Genomic DNA, 26,212 nt, shown 5'->3' on the forward strand with positions numbered 1-26,212 from the left:
ACTGATAACAGTAATACCCTTTCTTTATTATGTCAGTCAGTCGCAAATCGCAATCTTCCTTTCCCCGCAAATTATATATTTAACCCCATTATTTGTGTTATATATAGGCAGTAACCCGCGACCCAGGTCACTCCCGCTCCTATTGACAAAGCAACCAACCCGCGACCCAGGTCTCCCCTTCCCCTACCCCTACCCCTACCCCTACCCCTACCCCTACCCCTATTCCTATTGACAAAGCAACCAACCATTTTTCTCACTGACCGACTCTTGCACCCGCGCTTTCCCCACTCTCCCCAATTCCCCTTCTCTCCCTCTCCCTTTGTTATAAGTTAAGTTTGTAACCCAATCAATCCACCTAATTTCGTTTCATCTCCATTCTCCTCTCCCGCTAATTTATTCGCTCCTTCTCTACTCTACTTCAACCATAGCAAACTAAACAAGCAACATAAATGCCACGTCCTTTCTCCTCTAAAATAGCACTTCAAAGGTAGACAAGCCTAGACCGAAACGGTAAATGGGCTGGGCAACCCGCTGGCTCCGAAACCTTTTTACCCAGAAAAAAACCGCATCCGACATCAAATCCACACAAGCCGACAGAAAGAAACGGGTCTTGGGCAAATCCTTCAGGCATAAACCCGACGCGCCACCTCCACCTTCACCTTCTCGATTGAATGAAGACAGGAGGGTGTACAGAGAGGTGGTGGCTATCGCTGGAGATCCCGACGAGCAAAACAAGCGTGCAATTGCTGTGGCAGCTGCCACTGCGGCTGTAGCTGAGGCAGCGGTCGCTGCAGCACATGCCGCTGCCGCTGTTGTCAGACTAACGAGCTCTGGTCGTTGTATCCCAACCAGGCGTGAGGAGTTAGCAGCAATCAAGATCCAATCTGTGTTCCGTGGCTATTTGGTTAGTCTGTAATTAATTAGTAATAGTTTATTATGATTCTGATTAACTACGATTTATTTTCCTTTTGCATGTTGAATTGACTCCGAAAAAGGATTAATGAGTAGGTAATTGGAGTATGAGCATCATCTTTCGATTTGGTAGAGTGTGCTGGAACTCGTGAATCGAAGAGAAGCTGTCACCTCAAAATTACTCTTTTTTACCTTCTCTATAGACCATCTACATAATCAATAGACATCTCTTTTGTGAATAAATAATTCCATAGACATATCATTGAAAATACTAGATATAGGATTGGAATTGGATAGAACCTAGCTGTCTGTTTTCTTCTCTTCTCTGCCTCCGTTCCCTCTTTAATTCGCATTTGTCCTATTTACATCGTGATCCCTCTTTTGGAACCCTGTCGATCTGGCTCTTTCCATTAATTAGGCATCCTCTCTTTGCACATTTAAAGTCGGTGGTCCTGATCTTCCTTGCATTTAGTACACTACTACACAGCTTGTACTGCTCTAACTAATCATGACTAATTTTAGAAATTGGACCGAGAAGGGTTAGCAATAGCATAGAGCTGTTCTCATAAAAAAAAAAATAGCATAGAGCTGTGATTTTTGTTTTATTCCTTTGTCTCGTTTGGGTCCACCAGTTCCGTACAGTGATTGGTTGTTTGCTTGTTTAACCAGAGGTCAAAGAAGTCTGACCCGGGTCTGATCGTGAGGCACATGACTACTATTGTACTATTTTTTTTTTTTTATTTGTGACTACTATTGTACTAGATAGACTTCTTGAGGAAATACAAGATAGAGGAATCTAAGGTTTTCTACCTTTTGTTAAGATTGTAAAGCCTGGCACGGTTGTACCTTATTTTTTGGTTTTCTTTCTTTTGTGGGTTTAATTAGGCAAGAAGGGCGCTTAAGGCACTGAGAGGGCTGGTAAAACTTCAGGCACTGGTCAGAGGTTACATTGTGAGGAAACAGGCAACTGAGACGCTTCGGTGCATGCATGCCCTGGTCCGAGTCCAGACAAGGGCTCGATCTTGCCGGGCGCTTAAAGCTGAGAGATGCAGATCCAATAGAGCCCTACATCCTAACCCGGTAAGGCGGTAATTGATTCCTTTCAGCTGTTACATACACATTTTGTCATTTTAACTAAATGCTAGTTACTTAATTTGATGATATTGAAAAAGAAAAATGCCTTTTGGTTCAGGGGGGGTTTTATAGCAAAAGGTGTACTTATTGGGCCCCAGTTAAAAGGTTGTTATGGTGTTATTTTTATGAAACGGTTTGTACATGTCCTTGCTTGAAAGGCCACTGTGCAAATCATCTCATCTGTCAATTGTTGCCCATCATGAATTGTAATATAATAAAAAAAGTAGCTCTAAGAATTATATTTTCACAATGATCTAGCAAAGCATGGAATATTATATTTTTCAGTTTAAAATAAATGTCTAAATATTTTTGTTTGCTTGTTTTCAGGTCTCTCCAACCCCAGAGAAGCGTGATCATACCCCTCCATCTAATGCTTCAAGATCTGACCAGTTAAGCCCTCTCAAGGTAAAAATGTTTACCTCAAATAAATTGGACGACAAATAAAATGTTCTTTAATTTGGAAAGAAAACAAGATAATAATGATTTGGTTTTTGAATATGCAGAAAAGCTCAACAAAGTCAATTGGAAGCGGCAAGCTCAGCAGTGAAAGATCTCACTCATCTGGGCACAACTGGCTCGACCAATGGATTGAAGAAAAATATTGGGACAATGCCAAAAATGATAAAATCCTAGAAGTCGACCCAGGCAAACCAAAATATGGCAGCTCTGGAAGACAAACCAACCCACACAATTGTCATCCAATGCATTTTTCTTCCTCTACTCATGTTTCAGACCCAAACAGCCGAAGTTTTACCACTGTGCAAGGGTCCCCATCGAAGGACTCCACAGCTGCCCAATTGTCGATACCAAGCCCACCCTCAGTTGGAATTGAGCATTCTCTGAGCCCAATTAGATTCCCTATCGTGTCTTCGGTTTTGGTCGAGAGCCCCCAGTTCTATTCAGCCACTTCACGGGCTACAAGTGCAAGGCGGGGCCCGTTTACACCTGCTAAGAGTGAGTGCTCATTTGGGGGATACACTGACTACCCTAATTACATGGCTAATACCGAGTCATTTAAGGCAAAGGCCCGTTCACAGAGCGCACCTAGGCAAAGGCCTGACCATGAAAAGTTCAGATCGGGTAAACGGATACTGAGTTCAGGTCATGGTACATTGGCCCAGGGGTCTGCATTTTCCATTGAAGCCAATTTTGCCAAGAAGGGGTATCCTGGATCTGGTAAGCATGGCAGATTAGGCATGCCAGTTGTTAGGTATTAGATGCAGGTCTTAATTAGTTAAGAATTATTAGCGGTAGTTTATTAATTGAAGATATGTGGGTTGAAGCTTTTAACGGGTAGCATTCCAAGTAACAGTGTCTTAGTTGAGTAGTTGATTATGATAAGTTTTTAACAATGTGCATTCTGGCTTATCTTGTAATCTTCTTCTGTAATCAAAATGTTGTCTTACTTCACCATTTTCTCTCCACTTTTTTAATCTCTATTATGTACATAATGTTTGTTTGGTAATTTTCTGGTGGTCCTCTTTGTTTCCGTATCCATATATGGTGTTTTGTCCTGCAGTGATACCTACTAAATACTAATAATTTACCTCACCCAGACTTATATAACAAACAATACAATACATTCTTCATCTTAAAATAATGCAATTAGCCCAGAATTCAAAAAGAACGACAAAGGACAGAAGAAGAAGCGGGTTGACCGTATATAGATACAGACAGTTATGCAGTTGCAAGCACAGCATGGGAAAAAGTGTGCAACAATAAAGTGGAAAGAGATGGGAGACGAAAGAGAATAAAAGATAGTTTTGTCGGTGAGGAGTGAGTCTCACTGAGTGCCGGTGATGGTACGTTTGTATTTTGGAGCATTGATTGAAGAAATTAATAGGTTGTACCGTTGTATCATGTATGCGTTCCGTTGGGGATGTGCTGTTAATTTGTGCTCCTGAACTTGTGCGTTCTGCTACGCCTGGAACCCATTCGTGACACGTGTCTGTGTCTTCACAATTCGGGGACGTTACTTTGAATTATACTAATTGCGTCACAATAGAGACTGAGCAACTCTAACTGTGAGTATGGCTTTATTTGATCGGATGACCTATGTATATTGTTTGTTTGTTTGGATAGCTACTTCTTGGCCTTGGGTGCTATCCAGATGGGATGCATATTTTCTTGAGCTGGCGCTCATTTTAATTTCAGGTTTTGGGCATTTCTTTTTGTAACTTTGTCGGTGAAGATTCAACAAGTGCTAAAATGTTTAATTCACTTAATCTAATTGCCCTGGTGAATCTCCCACTCCATTTCTGTCATCTCTTGTGGTCTCCCCATCGTGCCCCTATATGCGTTGATATCAGTTTCTGATATCCATGCCGATACCACTGTGAATTCCTCTGACTAATACTTTTTCTCTGTCATCTCTTATGATCTTCCCATGTGAATACCTCTGACTTGAGCTTCATCTTCTCAGGAATAGAAATGTAGGGCACAGTGGCACACTGTGATTTCTTGTACTAGACTTGTTTGTTCTGAACCCTATAAAACTGTTAGTGAGAAAAGATACACTAATATAATTTAAAATAATGAATATGTGCAAGTATTTAGACGCAGTGTTCATATTTATGGAAGAGAGGAAATTGAACCAAAAATAATGCACTAATGAATCAGGACATCCATCCAGGTATATTTTTCAATTTTCGAATGTTTGAACAAAAGCAAATAAAAAATGAGTTTATCTTCTCATTATAAAACAACAAAATACAAAAATATCAAAATACTCAACAAATTAACAACACAACAAATGTGAATTCCCAGCAAGTACTTTTCATTATCTTCCATTCTAAAATTTGTACTTTCACTTTTTACCCCTATAATCAGACAATTACAAAACACTAAATCTTTGAATTCATATCAACCACCGAAGGATACCTAAAACAACGAAATACCAATTCCTAATAGAAGTTACTAGTAGAATTCTTCTCGTAGAAGCTTGAATAAGATTGTACCATCTTCTTCAATTCAGACTTCACTTTTTTCTTGCTCCTACGAAACAGTTATGAAAAGATTAATACACTTTAGCTCTTAACCGTCAAGAGATTCATCCATGTTGGATGTAGCGAGAATAGCGAGAATAGCGAGAACAACGAGAATAGTGCTGTTTCGATCCATCCAAACATACTCAGGAACAGCGAGAATAGTGCTGTTCTCGCTATTCTCGCTATTCCTACAAAAAGTTGGAATAGCAAACGTACTCTCTCAAATGTTCAATCGCTATTCTCACTATTCTAAATGTTCAATCCAAACAACTTCCGAATAGCTTTGAGTTAGCGCTATTCTTAAATAGTAGCTATTCTTAACCTACTATTCTCAACAGTAGCTATTCTAGCTATTCTCTAATGCATCCAAACACACCAGAATTAAAGAAGCCCACAGTGGATCAGATTGAAACAAGTAGCTTGTAGTTTATCACAAGTACATATAAACCCAACATTAATTGGTTTCTTCCTTCAAGTTGAGGTATATACTTTATCATATCTAATCAGTCTGCTTTTATCATTTCACTGGAAAATGAGATAATGAAAAAAAACAATACAAAATCTTCCGAATATGATAACTCGAATAACAACTAGCCACTTTCCCATTCTTCTAGGCTCTAATTTCATTGCTCGTGGCACAGTTATTTTGGTTTGGTTTTGCAAGAGAGGGATCCATCGTGTGAGAGAAGAATTCAGGGGAAGGATGGATAATGTATGAGGCGGAAGGATCAACGTCGCCTATTTCCATGATAAAAAACTGATTTGCACTATTGCAAAATAGAAACAGATGCATGTTCTTGTTAATAAAAAGCTGATATATAATTACTTTCTACTCTAATTCAAGACAAAGCATACAAAATAGTCATTTAGATAACATTGTACTAAACTTGTTTGGTATCCATACATTCCATAACTCATTTCAAATCAATTTGAAAAGGTACCATTAGCAACAAGAGTACAAGCAACAAGGGGTAAAACTAGTTCATTCAGAACCTACAACATTTTGGGGGTAAATTAACGGGAATAGAGAATAGAGAAATACAATATTATTCAATTCGGTTACTGAGATATAACTAAATCAACGGGAATGGATTGAAATATGACTGGTCTTGTGTAATAAAAAAGGACACCGTTGCAGAGCAATAGAAAGGGTTTCCAGCGATAGAAAGGGTTGTAAAGCGAAGAGCACTGAAGAGCGCAGATCACGACAAGAAAAACAATGGCAGAGCGGAAAAGGAAAATCACGAGAGCGCAGGAAAGTATAGACTGATGAACTTCCAAAAATAAAACAGAAACGAAAGAAAAGGGTATTGTTGTATTTTGTTATTTTAATCATATATTTAAGCTTGGTTAATTTCATGGGTAATGGATAAAAAAGAAAGAGTTATCAGAGTTCAAAAATAAATGAGATAAATTGAAGTATTTAGAGGTAAATAAGAAATTAGCAAACCCTGTGAGGGTATACACTAGGGCTGAAAACAAATAAAATAAAATAAAATTTACTTTAGTTTGAGTTTGAGTTTGAATAAGATTCGAACCAAACTGTTTTGATTTGTTTCAGAACAAATTTCAATCGAACGAGTTAATTGCGAATTTTTTTGAATCAAAGTCAACCGAATCATGAACTACGAGTATTTTTTGACAATCCTACCGTCCTTAATTATTTTTTGAAAATTGAATAAATATCATATCAGGTACCTATTTGTACTTATTTAAAATGAAACCTTAATTTTGCACTAAGCCACTGACGTTACTCTAATTTGAACGGTACATATCAATTTGAGATTTGAACCTAAATAGTTCGCGAATCAATTTCGAACGAACTATACTCAGTTTGAGTTTGAATAAAATTCAAACCAAATTTTGGTTTAATTTGTTTCAGAACGAACTTCAATCCAACGAGTTAATTGCAAAAAAAAATTCTAATCCAAGTCAATCGAGATCGAATCACGTAAAATTAAACCTATATAAAAAGTGCTACAGGGCTGTGGTTATAGAAGAATGAGGCAATTGTCTTGACATCGTGCTTTTGGGCTTTTGCACCGGACAAGGATTGAAGCGTCCAAAATCCAGAAAAGCCTTTATACCAATCTGTAGCATATCACCTTTTCTGTTCCTATTGAAGAGCTCCGCATATATATCACAAGCTAAATAGTTTGCTTAGTAATCGGTAATAATATATTTATGAATTTTTATGCAATTACGAATGTTGATTACACCACAGAATTATTGGGACTACAATTCACAACCTTCAACAACTTAATAAGATGTCAAATTGAAAATGGAGATGGTCATCATCTGGAGCATTCACTGTCAAATCTCTCTACAACTTATTAAATTTTAGAGGAATCCAAGTAGATAAGACTATGTTATGGTGGAACTGAAACGGCCCCCCACCACACCAAAAACAAAAGTTAAAGTCTTATGTGGCTAGCACAAAAGTTTTTTTTGTTTTTTGTTTTTGGCAAAATCCAATCTTTTAAAAAAATAGTTGGACTATTCTATTTTGAGAAAATAACTTGGCCACACCGCTAACCTAACCGCTTTACAGAAGCTGTGACTCCAGAAGACTGGTGCCACCAACTACAGTTATGTCATGAACTAGAAACTGTGGATCATTTGTTCATTCAATGAAATTGGGTTATTAGGCAAGTATAGTTTTGGTTAGGTCAATGTCAAGATAATTTTAGTATTTTGGCAAGATATAGAAGATGTAATTCACTATTCAGACACTTTGCAAGGACCTAAGAGAAATGCGTTCCTTATTGTTTCTAATGCTCTAGCATAGGTTATATGGAAATCCAGTTTCAATAATATATGCCGCATGCCTTACTGGTAGAAATATTATAATACTAATCATGTCTCTAACATCTTATTGGACAGGTGATGGAGAAGGTGCAGCCGTGCAGTGCAGGAGGGAATACAGGACTGGCTACCTGTTGATTTGGAGAACATTCCTCTGCGTACCTATGTTCCAGCAGGAAAGGAGATGGTGCCAGTGAAATCTGAACAGGATAGGATGTCCAGTGATGAAGAATGAAGATTAACAAACCTACTTTAGTTTATAATTCTCTAGAATTTACTTTTATTTTGCTGGTTGTGTCCAGTATGTAATGATGTTGCTCTATGTTTTGTTGAAACTGTCTTTTGTGTTGTGAAACTCATGATGAGTTATGTTTAGATACCACCTTAGATGGTTTAACTAGGTGCTTAGGAGAACGAGTCATTCTAATATCAGAAAAATAGCCTGATAGGTGAAACTGGTTGCTATGTAATTTAAGTTTCATACATTGAAACCGGCCTAAGCAGCCTTATTTCAAAAAAAAAAAAAAAAAAAAAAAAAAAAAAGATGTCAAATTTAAATACATGGTTTGCTATGATTGTACATTACGGGAGAGGTAGCAAAATCTTTTCATAAAGATCAATGAAAGTAAAGAAAACAAACTAAATATTAATAAAATAATTATATAGTATTATGTTATAAATCAATATTAAATGTAACGACCATATCAAAAACAAGAAAATGGGTGACATGAACAGGTTCAAGCAACAGCAAATTAATATATTGTTGCATATGCTGCTAAATTAGAGTCTCAAACTGAACAATATAATAATAAGAAACATCATAAGCAATATGAAAGGAAAAAAGGTACTCCATTTTTATCATATAAATAATAATGTTTTAATGAACTATACTAGACTAGAGTTATAAAATAATGTATTCTTTGTTATAATTAAACTTAAATGTAAATTGGGTCAAGTGTGCTGTGTAGTGTGTGGGTTGGTAGAATGGTAGCACGTACGAGCAGAAAATGCAAGTTGTGAAAGTAGCAAATTATATGCAAGTTGTGAGAAGTAGCAAATTATGTGAAAATGTTCCAGGAACTAGGAAGTAGAGCACCAATCAAACAGGTTTAACTTGTACCGTTTGTCACCTCAAATCAATTAGCCCGTGAACGAACTTACATTCACCTTATGTACTCTGGAGTGTAGCCCCATTCTTGCTGGTTTTTACTGGGCCAAATCCATCCATGCCTACTCCACAAATTACGAATCACAAGTCACAATTCTGAAGAGATCGATGCGCACACGGCACACCCACATGGCCTTGCTCGATTGGCGCTTTCTGAGGGTACATTAATTTCTGTATGCATATTGCAAGATACCTACCGAGGTTGGTGCGAGATGTATGGATTTGTCGGGTCTTTAGTGCATTGGATTCTTTTTTTTTTTTAGTTTTAAGCTCGACAACTCAGGATTATGTATTCAGAAATTAAAAAAAAAAAGAGTTTTGTTAAAACTCATTTTAAATTTATAAAATATCAATTTTATTTCTTATTAAAAGCATAAAATTTTTGTAACTTGTTTAAGAAAAATGTCGAACTTAGAAGATACCCATTATATCCTTTATAACATATCAATTTTGTCCTTAAAAAAATGGATAAACATTATCCTCTTTACCCTTTATAAAACATCCATTTTGCCCTCAAAAACCGATCAGATATAACACCAACATTTTTCTTAAACAAGAAGTTTTTTATACTTTTAATAAGGGGTAAAATGGATATTTTATAAATTTAAAATGAGTTTTAACATACAATATAATTAAATGGGTAAATTTGTGAGTTTTGGAAGTTTAGAGGGGGATTTCCAAATATTGAAATTATTAAGGGGTATACGTGAAATTGCCCCATTTTTTATGTCATGCAGGAAACTACACCAAAATATGTTGTTCCTTTAGGAATACGCTAATAATGAACCGCATAATATGCGTTTCCTTAGAATTTCACACCACTGCATAATATGCGTTAATCTGATAGATGGATGGAGGTCGGGCGAAGCAAGGGGGCGCATAAAGGGAAAAGAAAATGGAAAAATTGAGCTAAAGAAGAGAACAAAAAAAAATAGATTTAGTTACTGACAGTGGGCTCCACAGGGGACTAAACGCAAGTCATCTGGAGATGTGATTTAATTTTGGAGTAAGGCTACGGTGCTATGGGTTGCATAGAGGGCCTCTATGCAACGGCTTAACATTCGAGTTTTCAAAATTCTAACAGTTGATCTAAACCGTTCAACATGATCTCCGTATGTACTTGCAAACCAAATTTTACATTTTTTAGAATTTTTTTACTATTTTTTTAGATAAGTAGAAAATCACTTGATATAAAAAAATTCTGCACCATTCAGATATTTGATTTTTTACCTATCTAAAAAAATAGTAAATTTTTTTTTAAAAAATGTAAAATTTAATTTGCAAGTACATATAGAGATCATGTTGAACAGTTCGGATCGACCGTTAGAATTTTGAAAACTCGAATATTGAATTGAGCCGTTGCATAGAGGCCCTCTATGCAACCCATATATAACACCGTAGCCTTACTCTTAATTTTGAACAACCTAACTTTAATCTTACGTCTTAGGCCGACCTAATTATTTTTCAGTTGCATTATTTTGGGTGATTAAGGAATAATAGGGTTAGCAAAAAAGTTCTTTAGCTATTTCACGTCTGGAGTGAAAAAGTAGATGTTCCTAATACTTGAGTTAGCTCGAGTTAGTGACTATTTCAAACTCAAGGTTAGCTGCTAATCTCGCTAATCTCACTCCCAATTCAAACATATCCGATTTTTTGGTAGAATAGCTGACGTGTAAATCTCTTATTCTATGTACAGTTTAGTTCTCAACTAAATATGTTCTTTTATATTTCAAGTTATTGTAGTTCTAAAAATAAAAATATGATAAAAGCATCAAAAAGTGAGATATATAAACCCTCATTTTTATTAATTTATATTCCAGCCAACCTACTCATATTATTTTCTTCATGTACAAATTGATTTTCAAGAGCCTCCTATCAATTAATTAAAATTTCAGCAGAGAAAAAATTATATATATAGAGAGAGATAGAGGTTGGCTAAGATCAAAGTGGTAGTTCCTAAGCTTTGGTGCTACCAATTCGTTTTTCAATTTTTAAATTTCAAAACGTTGATCCGAACCGTTCAAGTTGTTCTCCATATTAAATTGTGCTTGGAGACCAAATTTTACATTTTTATGAATTTTTTTACTATTTATTAAGCCACTTTCAAAACAGCTGATCTAACGGTGGCTTCTGATTTTACTGTTTTGTTAAGCCACCGTTGGATCAACGATTTTCAAAGTGGCTTAAAAAAAATACTACAAGAGTGAGACATTATCCACGAGGATAAAAAAATACTATTGTCGAGGATACACTAATAAAAATGTGTTATTTCCGAGCATATTGATCGGTATTACCGATAGGAGTATCTGTGACGACATTGTCGGCAAAAAAAAAACACTTTTGTTCTTGCAGATATTGTTTCATTCTTCGTCAGATTGATGTTAGAGAATTAATGTAGAATGATATATAATGATATTGTCTAAAAACATAAAATGGAAATTGCACTGTTATTCTTCAATCAAAATATGTTTAATTTATTCAATTTTCTTCTCTCTTTTTAGCCTTTTTTTCGTCACAAATTGCAAATCTTCTGGTAGTAAGCCCGAGTTTAGTGCATTCCGTGGGAACCCAAAGCAACTCACATAAGCTGTACATCATCAGGATATTTTGGTATTTTATTTAAGTAAAATATTTCTGAATATATTTAATTTTACTTGAATATACTAAGCTTTGAAATTTAAAATATATACTAAAGAAAGTGCATGTAATTTTTTGGAGACGTGAGCAAAAACTAAGTCAAAATCAATGCCTTTACTAAAAAAAAATGCTACAATATATAGCTTTGAAAACTTATAAGAAGACGTCATTGGCATCTTAATTCTTTATCTTTTGTTTATAGCTGCTATATGCTAATTACTTTTCGATTATGAATTACAATTGGGCATTTCTTTAGATAAGTATCATTCATTATACCAGTAATCTGCTGCTAGGAAATGTGTTCACGCTAGCCCAAGGTCCCCAAAGAATTTATTATGTTTTTCATGTTAAGATTCTTGAGAGCAATTGGAGTTTTCCTATGACTATTACTTAAAAGAAGAGAAAATTCGGCTTAAAGAAAAGAGTGCAATCCTTGCTTCTTTTTTTCAACATTACTCCAACAATACATAGAAGATGCATATAATGAACAAGAATTGTATTGTAATGTTAGAAAAGCAAGGGTTTTCGAGAAGAGAGTAACAACGAACAAAACACAATTTCAGACAATTTTTTGTGTACAAAATTGTGAGATAAGAGACATATATGAAGCATCGTTCTTTGGGCCCACTTTCATCCAAACAAAAAAAAAATGCAAAACAATGCTTCAAAAAATTGACAAGAACGGTACTGGTTTGTGACTTTCTGAGCGCAATCATATCCCTTGAAGAGAAAACTTTAGGGGCTGACCAACTCAGTTTGATAATAGTAGATATTTACTGGCATTGAAAAGGAAAGGAAAACAACAGGTACATTAAGTGTGACCAGTAAATTCAAAAATCATATTCCAGTCCTTACCTAAAAGAAAAAAGGTTAAAATACTGCTTGGCACTGTTATATGTCAGTACGTACCTGTATCTAACCCAACTAATCCAAAACATTCTAATACATATGCTAATAAGGCCTTTAAAATCTTCTCTTTCTTCTAACTGGAACTTGTATGTAATCGCTAATCATGGCCCAAAGATCTTGTTTGAATGCCAATAATAAAAAATATATCTTAGAAAAGTTCAAATAGTCGATCCAAACTACTCAATATTATTATCATATAAAAATATACTTGAAGACCAAATTTTATATTTTTTAGAATTTTACTATATTTTTTTGGTAGGTAGAAAATCACTACTTTCGGATGGTCCAGAATTTTTAGATCTAGTGATTTTCTAATTGTCTAAAAAAATAGCAAAAAATTTTCAAAAAATATAAAATTTGGTCTCCAAGTATATTTTCATATAATAATAATTTTGAGTAGTTCGGATCAACTATTTGGACTTCGAAAATAGAGATATGAATCCAATGTACGGAACAATTTGTGCATTGCAAAATACCATAGTCTCACTCTTAAGTTATTACCAAACATCAGCGTTCGATGTAATAAAGGTAATATGTTAGCCTGATTAAACCAGAACTGTGAAATATATATATACCTAGGTCTGCTATGATCAATCATAATTTTGCAGATAATTTTACGTTCTCTCTAAAGTTATGTACATATACTTATAATTATTAAAAATGATTAATTTAACTCATCAAATTTATCAAATAATTTTTTTTTTAACTTTATTTCATTGTTAACTAATAAATTTTTATTAAATTGTCATTTACAAAACTCAAAAATATAATGCATATTGCGGATAAATACAGAAAAAAAAGAATAATAAAAATGACTAACTAATTGATTGTATAAACGGAAACAGACAATTCATAACAGTCAACTGTCAACGACTAATCAGCCAATTAATCAGACTAAATGGTCGTTTTTTATAACACAGAAAAAAAAACCATTTTATTATATATGTAAATATATCCGAGCTGGTATTAGTTACAACAGAAACCACTAGAAAATCAGAAATATTGCCATACATAAATATGACATTTTTAATTTAAAAGAAAATTATACACTACACACAAAAAAGGAAAGAAGTTCACAACTTATGGATTTGAAACGAATGATCCTAAGGGGTATAAAATGTGATATGCAACAATTAATAGCGTGAAATCTTATTTATATTTAAGGATTTAATTAAACTCTACGGTTTCTATGAGTTTCTTCTAAATATATAATTTTGATGTAAAAAGAAAACAAAAGTACCACTACTTATTATTATTTATCAAGGAAAAAAACACGATTATAAACCTTTTAGTATATTATTTAGAAAAGAAAATGCAGTCAGTTTTTCTAATATGATGTTGTAGCATTAGTGACAAATGAATTATTTGAATTCAGTTTGACAGGGTCAAAAAATCGTGATTTAAAAATAATCCAGGAATGATTCAGTTCCACAAGAGAGCAAAAAAGAAAAACCAAAAAAACCCAAAAAAAAAGTTTGCATTTTTTCGCAAATAATTCATAAAATTCGTTTTATTTGAAAATAATTAGATAAAATTCGGCCCATCAAATAATTCTCCGTCCTAGTCGAAAACCCCAAAAACTGCTTTATTCGTGAATTATTTTATGAATAAAATGTGAATATTGTTACTATAGTGGTAGCAAACCTAAGAACGTTCTAATGTAACTTGTGTTGTATTATTTGTTTTAATAATTTTTCAATTTGATACAAAAGTTATATGTGTATTTGTTGTTTGGTTAATAGCTTAATTTTATACAAAAGATAAGCATATAAAATGATACAGATTATGAAATGTTCAAAAAATAAATAAAAAATCAAATAATAATCTCGTATCTTTGATATTCAACTTTCTCTTTTTATTTGAACAACTATTCCAATTTTATGTCTCCCATAACTCTTCATAAGATAAATTATACATTAATTTTATCCAATATTTTTGTACTAATAAGATTAAAAAAAAATTAAGTAGCAGGCAATATTTGAAAGGTTACGGGTAAGTTATATGTACAACAATTTAAATCAGTTCAAGATTTATTCACTATTTAAAAGTTAGAATTCATGTATAAAACTAATTCCAAAATTAATATAGAGTTTACGACTAGATGGGTAGCGGAGAATTCGAGTCCTAGCAGAGATCTTCTTCTCTTCTCGATCTCGTGTCGGATCCACGCAATAACACAGTAGCCATGTCTCTATTAGTATCCACACAAACATGTTCGAAAATTAACAGTCAATTGGTATGCTAGTATTGATTTGAAAGCCCCATATTTTGGGAGAGGGGGGTGTCCGATGGGCATCGGACCAAATCCTGTTCGATGGGCTGTTGGAACCGTCAGATCTGCTTTAGAATTCGCGCCCGCAATTTTGCGTCTGCTTTAAAATCCGTACACATGAATCCTAAAGCAAATCCAACGGTTCCAACAGCTCATCGAACAGGATTTGGTCCGATGCCCATCGAAAACCCCCCTCTCCCCCATATTTTTTATTTCTCTCTCTCTTTTGTTTTCTTAAATGTAATGAACAGAATAATGGCTAGCACAAAATGAGATCTTGCATGTATAATTTATAATACTATGCACATGTTCAGTTCGCACCAATTCATTGCACCTAATCAGAAAAACTTATCCTGATCAGATCATATCATACCAGATGAGAACAAAAATTCGAACCCAGTCTAATAAGGCTTGATCCATATTATAACTTTATAATTAACTATTAATATTACTCAAAATATTATAACTTGTTGCACCAGTGAGGGTAGAGGGATAAAACTATCAGTGCTAAACTTAAGAAATAATTAAAAAAAAAAATCAATGAGAATACATAATTAATTTCCTAGTTGAAAAATAGATCTCTACATGAAATTGCATTATTAGGTCAAGTCAATTCTTCACTAATTGTTAGCCGATTTTAAATTAAATGCACACAATTAAATAATAATTAATAATAGTGAAGATAATAGGACTAAAAATTAAATTACATAAAAATTTGAAAAGAAATAATATATATATAATTTTACAGAAAAATTAGATGGAAACATGTAGCATCGATATTACCGAGCAACAGTACATATTGTTGACAAACCTTATATGGGTTTAGCTCACAATTGGCAAACACTATCTCACGCATTTATAACCGGTTTATATTCAAGTTTCGTAAAGACAACATATACAAAATAAGAAAAGTATTGTGCTTGTTGTTGCATGAACAAATTCGATTGTACCACCTAGATGGTGTTGAACATGGTGCATGGTTGGTCATGAGACTCGAAAATTGAAGTTGATGATCGAGTTCACGAGGAAAATAATAATGTGGGAGGCTATTCAGGTAACGACATGTCAGAAGATCCCAACATTTGAAAAATTGCAACTACTACCGTTCTAATAATTTCGTTTTCTTTTCATAAAATAATTTTATGAGTAGAACTAGGGTGTTCTTAAGCTCACCAAAGTGTTTGGTGAGCTTGACTTCAAAATCCATTAAATCGGTTTCAAATGACGAATCCGAACCGTTGGAACCTGCCTATTTTACGTGTGATGCATCTACATGTGAAATTTTTAAACTTTCGAATTAGTTTAGTACAAAGTCAATTGGTCAAAATTAGAAAGTTAATAAATTAATTTTAGTGCATTCATTTTTTGAACATGTTTTGACCGCTTGACTTTATACTAAACTAATTCGAAAGTTTAAAAATTTCACATGTAGACGCATCACACATAAAATAGGCGGGTTCTAACGGTTCGGATTTGTCATTTGAAACCGATTTGATGGGTTTTGGAGTCAAGCTCACCAAATACTTTGGTGAGCTTAAGAACACCCTAGTTCTACTCTAATTTTATATCAGTAATTGTTTGTATTTTTTTATTTTCGGATATAAATTAGTTAAGAAAAAACGATAAGCTAGTTTTTTATTTCTTCTTCTGAACAAATCTTTAATCATGGTTCTCAATCTTACTAAATGACTCAGATAATTTTTTTTTTTGGTTTACATATCATAATCTTAGTTTAACTTTTACGATATAAATAAACAAGCAAGTTCTGGAGACCTAGGCTACAAGGAAATGGGCCGCGTTATCACAATGGGTGAAAGACTGGTAGGCACAAATCCGCAAGCCCACCCACTCGGCTTTTAAAAGTCTACTGGCCCATCGAATTGCGGGTGCGTAAAAATGGAATCATAGGAACACTGTACTTCACCGCGACAACTTGTGTAAATTATAAACGCGCGCAACACAAACCCACCTCTGCAATCCTTCCGAGAAGACCTCTTCGCGTCTAGTGCTGACGGCAGTAACCGACGAATGGCAACCGGAGAAGACCCCTTCGCGTCTGGCGCTGACAGCAGCAACCTAATGGTAACCGGAGAAGAACCCTTCGCGTCTAGGGCTAACGGTAGCAACCGAATGGGAACCGACGAAGCACACCAATCGTACGATTTTAAATCTCTCTCAAGCATATTCTTTGTCTATTTGTGTATAGACCCTTAAGCGAGTTTTTGTGCAGACGTCGCAGCAGCACACGTGCACGGATCGAGGTGTTTTCAGTTGTCATGAGAGAGGAAGAATTCGAGCCACGTGACTACCGTGACTACAGAGATTTTTTTGGTGTCATTTTCCTCTGCAGCTGCAACCAAGATTACAACCAAGATTTCGTCATCTTTGATGCCGAGGCCCTACAGCTTCCGCAAATTAATTCAGAGGTCTTTCTTTTTGGAGAGTCAAATCTTTCATTTCAGTCACACTAACATAACCTACAATTTTATTTTTTATCATACCAGCCCTTCTGTCAATATCTCAGCCCTATTTAACAATCTTATACTTCAAAAAGCATCCACCTTAAACCATGTAAAAACACTTTAAAAGAACATCTGTCAATAAGTTTCTTAGTTTCCTATAATATTGATGTAATTATCATGTTCTTTGTTAATACTCACAGGGTCATGTCACTCTATCAGGCCCGAGGCGTAGCATACCAGTCGAAGATAGCATAGACATATTTGTTTGGTTCTTTGATCGCACTTTTTGTACTATGCATAGAACTCAAATCCGTTTGTGGGAAGATAAATCAGATTACATGGATGGACTTATCAGCCGGTCTATGGGGTGCTTATTCAGAAAATATCTTTATATTAGCTTTGCAGTCTATCATGATGCTGTAGAGGCGCATTTGAATGTTTATTTTGTTGACTTTGATTATGAAGGAGAAGATGGTCTCATACAGGTTCACAGGACGGTGTGTGCATCAAATAGTTTTCTCACCGAATCTAATGCTAAGAGCATTCTCTTCCATAAATTGAGCAAAGAGTGTGTCGGTCTCAAACCTGACAAGTTGGTCCCTCTCCCTTTGTCAAGAAGGGTAACATCAGTTCCACGTCAATCATCTCTACTTGTTCATGTGAGTATAGAAGTAGGTATTGAACCTGATAATCTATTAGTCATTGAAGAGACAGTGAAGTTCAATCCTAGTTTAGGCTCTACTAAAGGGTCTATTATCATTCCCAACCGTGGCCGTGGAAAGGTGGTACTGATGGTCAGTTGGGTTGATTGTCAAACCTTAGATGGAGATGGACCTGACCACCTCATGAAAGAAGAGGATGTTGCTTCTCTGGTAGCCAATTTCATAGATGCCCAAACTGGAGAAGGGGATCCTAGGCCTCAAAGAAGCAGTGTGATGGAATGCATCAGGGATTCCAAAGTGCCTCGTGTTGAGTACCAAACTGACGTGCACACCAGGTCTTTCTCTCTTTCCCTCTCATGTCAAAATCTTAAGTCAACCTCTCTCTTTATAAAATTTGATGGATTAGTATATAACGTCAGTTTGAATTAGCAGATTTTCTCCAGTGGAGGCCAGTCAAAGTGTTATTGTGGACCAGCAGCAGCTGCCTGTGTCGAGGTGTATCAACATGCCAAGGAACCTCATGGAGGTGTTTTCAGTGAAATTCCTTGAATTTAATCAACATGATTTTGACCAGATGTATGGTTGCATTTTGATGAACAAAAGTTATGTCGTCTTTAGCCGGAAACAGGGGGGTCCTTTGAATATTACTCCTGAGGTTATTTTGTTCAATTTATTTTAATTTGGTTCTCTTTTCTTTCCATCATAATAAATTGTTTATTTATATTTTGATCTCTTAATCTTTTATGATATTGATTAGCCAATGAGTATAGCTAAATTGACATTAAAATGTAATTGCTTGTTTCATTATTGCAGGGTTTTGTTAAGCTGAGAGGTCCCAATATGGCCATAGAGGCATATGATAATGTACTTTTTGTTCCCCATCTATTTAAATATGTAACTTGCTGTGATCAGTTCAAAGATTATGACAAAATGGTGTCCTGGGCCGCCACGGAGATATGGGATGATATAAGGGGGGTGTATGACACGTTCTTGTCCAAGAGGATACAAAGCCGATTTGGTCCGATAGAGGTGGAATTTGCTGTTTATGGGGATGGCATGGAGGCTCATGCTGAGGTTTCGCTCACAGACTGTCAATTTACCTCAGCGGTAGTCTATGGTTGCATAACGGTTGAAAATTCAAAGCTTGGTGAGAGGGCTAGAAGCGTCCTATTCAATAGGGATAAAACTGAAGGTATCCGCTTAGATGTTAGTCCTTACAAGGATAACACCATGAAAATTCCTCTTTCAAGATCTACAACTGTACATCCATTTGGTTCAGATGTCACCATCACTGTGAACATCTGGCAAAGCAGTATCATGGGCTCACAAGATCAGCTGATTGCTAAAAATGAGACTTTCAAATTTACATACCCGAGCATCCAGAACGTGAAGTCTTTCAAGGGGGACGCATGTCTAGTTAATGTAGGTGTGGTGTGGGCTAAGACGAGTGAACCCTTTAACATAGAATGTTATCCTGGGTTCATATAAGTTGTGTATAACCCAACTGAAAGAACAATGCTAGTTTTAATTACAAAAAATAACTAATGTTTTGTTGTGTGCCAGTTTCCTTGTCAAGTTGACCTTTGTTATATATATATTTTTTTGTAATATTGGATGATGTACTGATGTTTATCTATAGATTACTATTTTCTTTGATTAGTTTGTCTCGGTGTTATTCTACACGCACAATTTGAACAATTGAGCGCTAAGCTTCTTAAATTTCCATTTTACCCTTTCTCTCCGACTTAATTAGAAAATGAAGAGACAAAGTTAATAAAATAAGCAACCTAATTTTATCCTTTCACTTCTTTTAATAACTCAATTAATAAAAGAACCAATAAAGGAAAGGAAAAAAATTAAGAATTTGAAATGTACATATATTTTTCTGACTCATGCCTCAGATTTTAACAACAATGGTGAAAAGTGAAAATCAACATGACTTTTATTTGGTGTCACTTCAGGGATTTCTATGCCAATTGCAAATTTAGAAACAAAGAGACAATTTGAAAATAAAAGGACCCAAAGTTTGTTCTGTTAATTATCCAATTGTTTACAAGTTTTGAGTGGATGTTAAAAACTTTTCTGACAAAGATGACAATTACCGAGCCAGCGCTGGCACCCGATAGCCACCCCTGAAAGGAGTCTCAAGGTTACCTTTAACAGAAAACATGTTCATCTTCCTGGTATTTTTGCTTTAGATGTTTTATTTTTGCCGTAGGAGTAGACAGGGATCAAAGTACCATATATAGTTTATTGAAGGAACAAAAGTCTGGGCTGACGTTCAATCAATACAAAGACATGATTTGAAAGATATGGAAACTTATGAAATCCCCTACCAACCATCTCAATCAAGTGATTAATTTCAATACATTATATGGTTCAGATTATCTTAAATGTTGTTGCGAAACCTGCAGGGAAAAACCACGGACAACCAAGCAAGCAAAATGATTAGGAATATGGATCCTAGCTTTATGCAATAGGGAGCAGGTAGCTTTCCCTCAATGCGGACGGACCAACTGAGCAAACTTTCTTGAATTCAAGATTTCATCTTTGAAGAACCACCTAAAGGAGTTTATGTACCAGATCCATAGAGAAATACCAAATAAACAAGACTAAAGTTTTTGAAATTAAACAAGAGGAGAAAAGAATTACTCTTGAGCTGTGATTGGTACTAACTGTCATGTGTTGGTACCAATCAGAAGCAATAAGGAGAAATTAATGGAGGCAACCGTGGTTTATATGAAAATAGTGCATGTTACTATTTTCTTAAAAAAGCTTTCTAAGTTCGATTGCTGCGGCAAAATTGAAATTTAGAGCTAATTAAGATGCAAATTAGTTGGAATGAATCTGACGAAGGGATATAGTTATCAATTTAAGGGACATCTCCATTTAAAAGAAAAGTATAGTTGTCAATTTAATATTTAAAATAAATAAATAATATATTTAATGAATAAAAGGGGATAAAATAAATAAAGCTAAATTTCTATGGGTATATTGGATATTAAGAAGTTTTGACGGAGAAATTGGCTATTTTAAAAATTTTGATGGGTACACTAGAACTTTTTCCTATATTTTATTATAAAAAAATTATTGAGTTCAAATATGCAACCATGTCAAATGAATTTTGATTTATATTTTATTGATTTAAAAAACAACAACAAAAAAAAAAAAACTGAACCGGACCCGAACCCGCCCGACCCAACCTGCGGACCCGGATAGTAAAACTCCCGGACCCGTGCTACCCGGGGGGTTGAGCTGGGCCGAGTAAGGGTTTTTAAAACTCAACCCGTGCTACCCTACCCGACCTACCTGCCTATCAGACCTATCTGTGCCCGTGCCAACCCCCGCCCGCCCAGGTATTTTTTAGAATTCTGATCAAATGGTGTTTTGGTTTATTTTTATTTTTTTATAGTATCAATAAAAATTTCGGAGCCAACTCTGATGAAATTTTGCATAACAGGAGTAAATATGATTATATTATATAACAAATGTACTAATTAAGAATGATGCATTTAATTAAACTAATTTATATGATTTATTTTGATTTAAGTTATTCAAAATCGGTGAATATATAAGTTAAAGCATCAAAAGTTATAAGTTAGAGAATTGAAAAATATAAGTCAAAACATTATTTTTTTATCGAGTATTCAATTAGTTAATGGATTTAAATTCGATTAGTTATTTAAACCCGATTTGATATTTTTTGCCCCCCCCCCGACGAAAATCCTGGATCCGCCCCTGAGAGTAGAGGGATAAAACTATGAGTGCTAGACTAGAGAAATAAAAAAATAAAAAAAATCAAGGAGAACACATAATTAATTAATTTCCAAGTTGAAATTTTTTTTTGCATTATTAGGTCAAGCCAGTTCTTCACTAATTGTTAGCCGATTTTTAATTAAATGCACACAATTAAATAATAATTAATAATAGTGAACATAATAGGACTAAAAAATAAATTACATAACAATTTTAAAAGAAATCATATGTATAGCCTTACAGAAAGAATAGATGGAAACATGTAGCATCGATATTACCGAGCAACAGTACTTATTGTTGGCAAACCTTATATGGATTTAGCTCACAGCCTCACAATTGGCAAACACTATCTCACGCATTTATAACCGGTTTTATATTCAAGTTTAGTAATTGGCAACATATACAAAATAAGAAAAGTATTGTGGCTATTGTTGTATGAACAAATTCAATTGTACAAGCTAGATGGTGTTGAACATGAAGGTTAGTCATGAGACTCGAAAAATGGAGTTGATAATCGAGTTCATGAGAAAAATAATAATGCGGAAGGCAATTTAAGTAACGACATGTCAGAAGATCCCAACATTTGAAAAATTGCAACTACTACAGTTCTTATAATTTCGTTTTCTTTTCATAAAATATTTTATATCGGTAAGTGTTTGTATTTTTTTTCATTTTCGGATATAAATTAGTTCAGAAAAAAGATAAGCTAAATTTTTTATATCTTCTTCTGAACAAATCTTTAATCATGGTTGTAATGACAGAGATAATTTTTTTGTTTGTTTACATATCATATTTTTTTTTGTTAGTTTGTTTACATAGCAAGTTCATAAGAGACCTAGGCTACAAGGAATGAAGGAACTGGGCTGCGTTATCACAATGGGTGAAAGACTGGTAGGCACAATTCCGCAAGCCCACCCACTCGGCTTTTAAAAGTCTACTGGCCCATCGAATTGCGGGTGCGTAAAAATGGAATCATAGGAACACTGTACTTCACCGCGACAACTTGTGTAAATTATAAACGCGCGCGACACAAACCCACCTCTTCAATCCTTCCGAGAAGACCTCTTCGCGTCTAGTGCTGACGGCAGTAACCGACGAATGGCAACCGGAGAAGACCCCTTTGCGTTGGCGATGACGGCAGCAACCGAATGGTAACCGGAGAAGAACCCTTCGCGTCTAGGGCTAACGGTAGCAACCTAATGGGAACCCAATCGTACGATTTTAAATCTCTCTCAAGCATATTCTTTGTCTATCTGTGTATAGACCCTTAAGCGAGTTTTTGTGCAGACGTCGCAGCCGCACACGTGCACGGATCGAGGTGTTTTCAGCTGTCATGAAAGACGAAGGATTCAAGCCATCTAAAATCCATAGGAAGCCACGTGGCTACCGAGATTTTTTTGGTGTCATTTTCCTCTGCAGCTGCAACCAAGATTTCAACCAAGATTACGTCATCTTTGATGCCGAGGCCCTACAGCTTCCGCAAATTAATTCAGAGGTCTTTCTTTCTGGAGAGTTAAATCTTTCTTTTCAGTCACACTAACATAACCTACAATTTTAATTTTTATCATACCAGCCCCTGTCAATATTTCTGCCCTATTTAACAATAAGTTTCTTATACTTCAAAAAGCATCAACCTTAAACCAGGTATAAAACACTTTAAAATAACATCTTTCAATAAGTTTCTTAGTTTCCTATAATATTGATGTAATTATCATGTTCTTTGTTAATACTCACAGGATCATGTCACTCTATCAGGTCCGAGGCGTAGCATACCGGTCGAAGATAACATAGACATATTTGTTTGGTTATTTGATCGCACTTTTTGTACAATGCATAGAACTCAAATCCGTTTGTGGGAAGATAAATCAGATTACATGGATGGACTTATCTGCCGGTCTATCGAGTGCTATTTCAGAAACTATCTTGATATTAGCTTTGCAGTCTACCATGATGCTGTAGAGGCACATTTGAATGTTTATTTTGTTGACTTTGATTATGAAGGAGAAGATGCTCTCATACAGGTTCACGGGACGATGTGTGCATCAAATAGTTTTCTCACCGAATCTAACGCTAAGAGCATTCTCTTCCATAAATTGAGCAAAGAGTGTGTCGGTCTCAAACCTGACAAGTTGGTCCCTCTCCCTTTGTCAAGAAGGGTAACAGCAGTTCCACGTCAATCATCTCTGCTTGTTCATGTGAGTATAGAAGTAGGTATTGAACCTGATAATCTATTAGTCATTGAAGAGACAGTGAAGTTCAATCCTAGTTTAGGTTCTACTAAAGGGTCTATTATCATTCCCAACAGTGGCCGTGGAAAGGTGGTACTGATGGTCAGTTGGGTTGATTGTCAAACCCTAGATGGAGATGGACCCGACCACCTCATGAAGGAAGAGGATGTTGCTTCTCTGGTAGCCAATTTCATAGATGCCCAAACTGGAGAAGGGGATCCTAGGCCTCAAAGAAGCAATGTGATGGACCGCTTCAGGGATTCCAAAGTGCCTCGTGTTGAGTACCAAACTGACGTGCACACCAGGTCTTTCTCTCTTTCCCTCTCATGTCAAAACCCTAAGTCAACCTCCTCTCTTTATAAAATTTGATGGATTAGTATATAACGTCAGTTTGAATTTTTAGCAGGTTTCCTCCAGTGGAGGCCAGTCAAAGTGTTATTGTGAACCAGCAGCAACTGCCTGTGTCGAGGTATATCAAAATGCCAAGGAACCTCATGGAGGTGTTTTCAGTGAAATTTCTCGAATTCAATCAACATGATTTTGACCAGATGTATGGTTGCATCGTGATGAACTTGATGTATGTCGTCTTTAGTCGGAAACAGGGGGGTCTTCTGAATATTACTCCTGAGGTTATTTTTGTTCAATTTATTTTAATTTGGTTCTTTTTTATTTCCATTGAAATAAATACTAAAATTATTTTGGTCTCTTAATCTTGTACTATATTGATTGGCCAATGGGTATATAGCTAAATTGACATTAAATTGCAATTGCTTGTTTCATTACTGCAGGGTTTTGTTAAGCTGAGAGGTCCCAATATGGCCATAGAGGCATATGATAATGTACTTTTTGTTCCCCATCTATTTAAATATGGAACTTGCAGCGATCAGTTCAAAGATTATGACAAAAAGGTGTGCTGGGGCGACGAGGAGATATGGGATGATATAAGGGGGGTGTATGACATGTTCTTGTCCAAGAGGATACTGAGCCGATTTGGTCCGATAGAGGTAGACTTTGCTGTTTACGGGGATGGTGTGGAGGCTCGTGTTGAGGTTTCACTCACAGGTTGTCAATTTGCCTCAGCGGTACTCTACGGGTGCATAACTGCTGAAAATTCAAAGCTTGGTGAGAGGGCTAGAAGCTTCCTATTCAATAGGGATAAAACCGAAGGCATCCGCTTAGATGTTAGTCCTTACAAGAATAACATCATGAAACTTCCTCTTTCAAGATCTATAACTGTACATCCAATTGGTTCAGATGTCAGCATCGCTGTGAACATCTGGCAAAGCAGTATCATGGGCTCACAAGATCAGCCGATTGCTAAAAATAAGACTTTCAAATTTACATACTCAAGCGTCCAGGCCAAGCAGACTTTCATGGGGGATGCATGTCTAGTTAATGTAGGTGTGGTGTGGGCTAAGAAGAGTGAATTGCCCATTAACATAGAATGTCCTTTCATATAAGTATTGTATAATCCAACTGAAAGAACGATGCTAGTTTTAATTACAAGGAAGAACTTATGTTTGTCGGGTGCTAGTTTCCTTGTAAGTTGACCTTTGTTATATTTTCTTTTTGTAATATAGGTTGTGGGTGCGAAGCCAAGAAACGCACATTGAGAATCAACTGAATATTGCCGACTCTGGTTAAAACGATTTCGTCATTTTTTTTTTTTTTTTTTTTTTTTTATCTCAAAGCTGTGGTCTCTAATGTGCTTCGTAACTGTCCTCTCTTTTTCTCTCTTTCTTACAAGAATTGCATGTCACGAGGGAATTGGAAAAGCTTGTTTCTAAGACATGTCCTTATACTACAAATTCCTTTTACTATAATTTAGGATTACAATTTTGCAGTAATTTTATTCTTTTGTGTTGAGTACTTGTGTTTAGAATTTGTTAATTGAATTAATATTCAAATATGTTGTCCACAACTATAAATTGTAGGACGCCCTTACACCTCTATAGGACCGTCCTAATTATAAGTCTTGCGAACCTTGAAAAGGGATATCTAAAGAAACTAGCATGCTTTTTAATTAATTAATTTGGGTGAAACTTAAACAAATGGATATATAAAAAGAGAAACTTCTATATTTTCTGTCTTACGATGAGATAATTGCAAGTATTTTAATTAAATTACACCCTTCCCTATGGATATGAATCTTTGTTAAAACTGGACGTTATGGATTTATAATTGTGTACCACCATTACCAGTGCGTACCTCTTGCTATTGTATTGTATTCAATATGAATGCTGAAGTTACAGGTTTTTTTTTTTTGAAAGTAAAAAGAGG

At 35.3% G+C, this 26,212-nt stretch overlaps 3 protein-coding genes and 1 long non-coding RNA gene across 6 annotated transcripts; 3 read left to right on the top strand and 1 right to left on the bottom strand.

Annotated features, from left to right (window-relative positions):
* Positions 1–252: 252 nt before the first annotated feature.
* Positions 253–3,494, top strand: LOC144561735 (protein IQ-domain 26-like). The gene is made up of 5 exons (XM_078310823.1): positions 253–904; positions 1,798–1,992; positions 2,374–2,451; positions 2,550–3,256; positions 3,315–3,494. Exons 1-5 carry the CDS (start codon positions 515–517, stop codon positions 3,325–3,327), a joined length of 1,383 nt encoding a protein of 460 aa, XP_078166949.1. The 5' UTR covers positions 253–514; the 3' UTR covers positions 3,328–3,494.
* A 13,305-nt stretch (positions 3,495–16,799) lies between these two features.
* LOC144562070 (uncharacterized) lies at positions 16,800–22,944 on the bottom strand. The gene is made up of 3 exons (XR_013513966.1): positions 22,912–22,944; positions 22,850–22,872; positions 16,800–16,900 (listed from the first exon to the last, which is right to left on the bottom strand). It is a non-coding gene; the product is annotated as an uncharacterized LOC144562070 (long non-coding RNA).
* LOC144562068 (uncharacterized) lies at positions 16,853–25,533 on the top strand. 3 transcript variants are annotated; one of them, XM_078311200.1, is made up of 6 exons: positions 16,853–16,980; positions 17,031–17,250; positions 17,487–18,283; positions 18,381–18,443; positions 24,339–24,561; positions 24,721–25,533. In XM_078311200.1, the coding sequence occupies exons 1-6, from the start codon at positions 16,853–16,855 to the stop codon at positions 25,390–25,392; spliced, it is 2,103 nt and encodes a 700-aa protein (XP_078167326.1). In that variant the 3' UTR covers positions 25,393–25,533. The 3 variants fall into 3 exon arrangements, with proteins under 3 accessions (XP_078167326.1, XP_078167328.1, XP_078167329.1); XM_078311202.1 differs by having other exon boundaries at positions 17,055–17,250; positions 24,721–25,532; XM_078311203.1 differs by lacking the exons at positions 17,031–17,250; positions 17,487–18,283; positions 18,381–18,443 and adding exons at positions 22,992–23,199; positions 23,441–24,237 and having other exon boundaries at positions 24,721–25,527.
* LOC144562069 (uncharacterized) lies at positions 18,452–19,623 on the top strand. The gene is made up of 2 exons (XM_078311204.1): positions 18,452–18,603; positions 18,762–19,623. The coding sequence occupies exons 1-2, from the start codon at positions 18,454–18,456 to the stop codon at positions 19,434–19,436; spliced, it is 825 nt and encodes a 274-aa protein (XP_078167330.1). The 5' UTR covers positions 18,452–18,453; the 3' UTR covers positions 19,437–19,623.
* Positions 25,534–26,212: the final 679 nt, after the last annotated feature.

Source organism: Carex rostrata, chromosome 11, assembly GCF_964058835.1.
Source record: "Carex rostrata chromosome 11, lpCarRost1.2, whole genome shotgun sequence".
NCBI lineage: Eukaryota > Viridiplantae > Streptophyta > Magnoliopsida > Poales > Cyperaceae > Carex > Carex rostrata.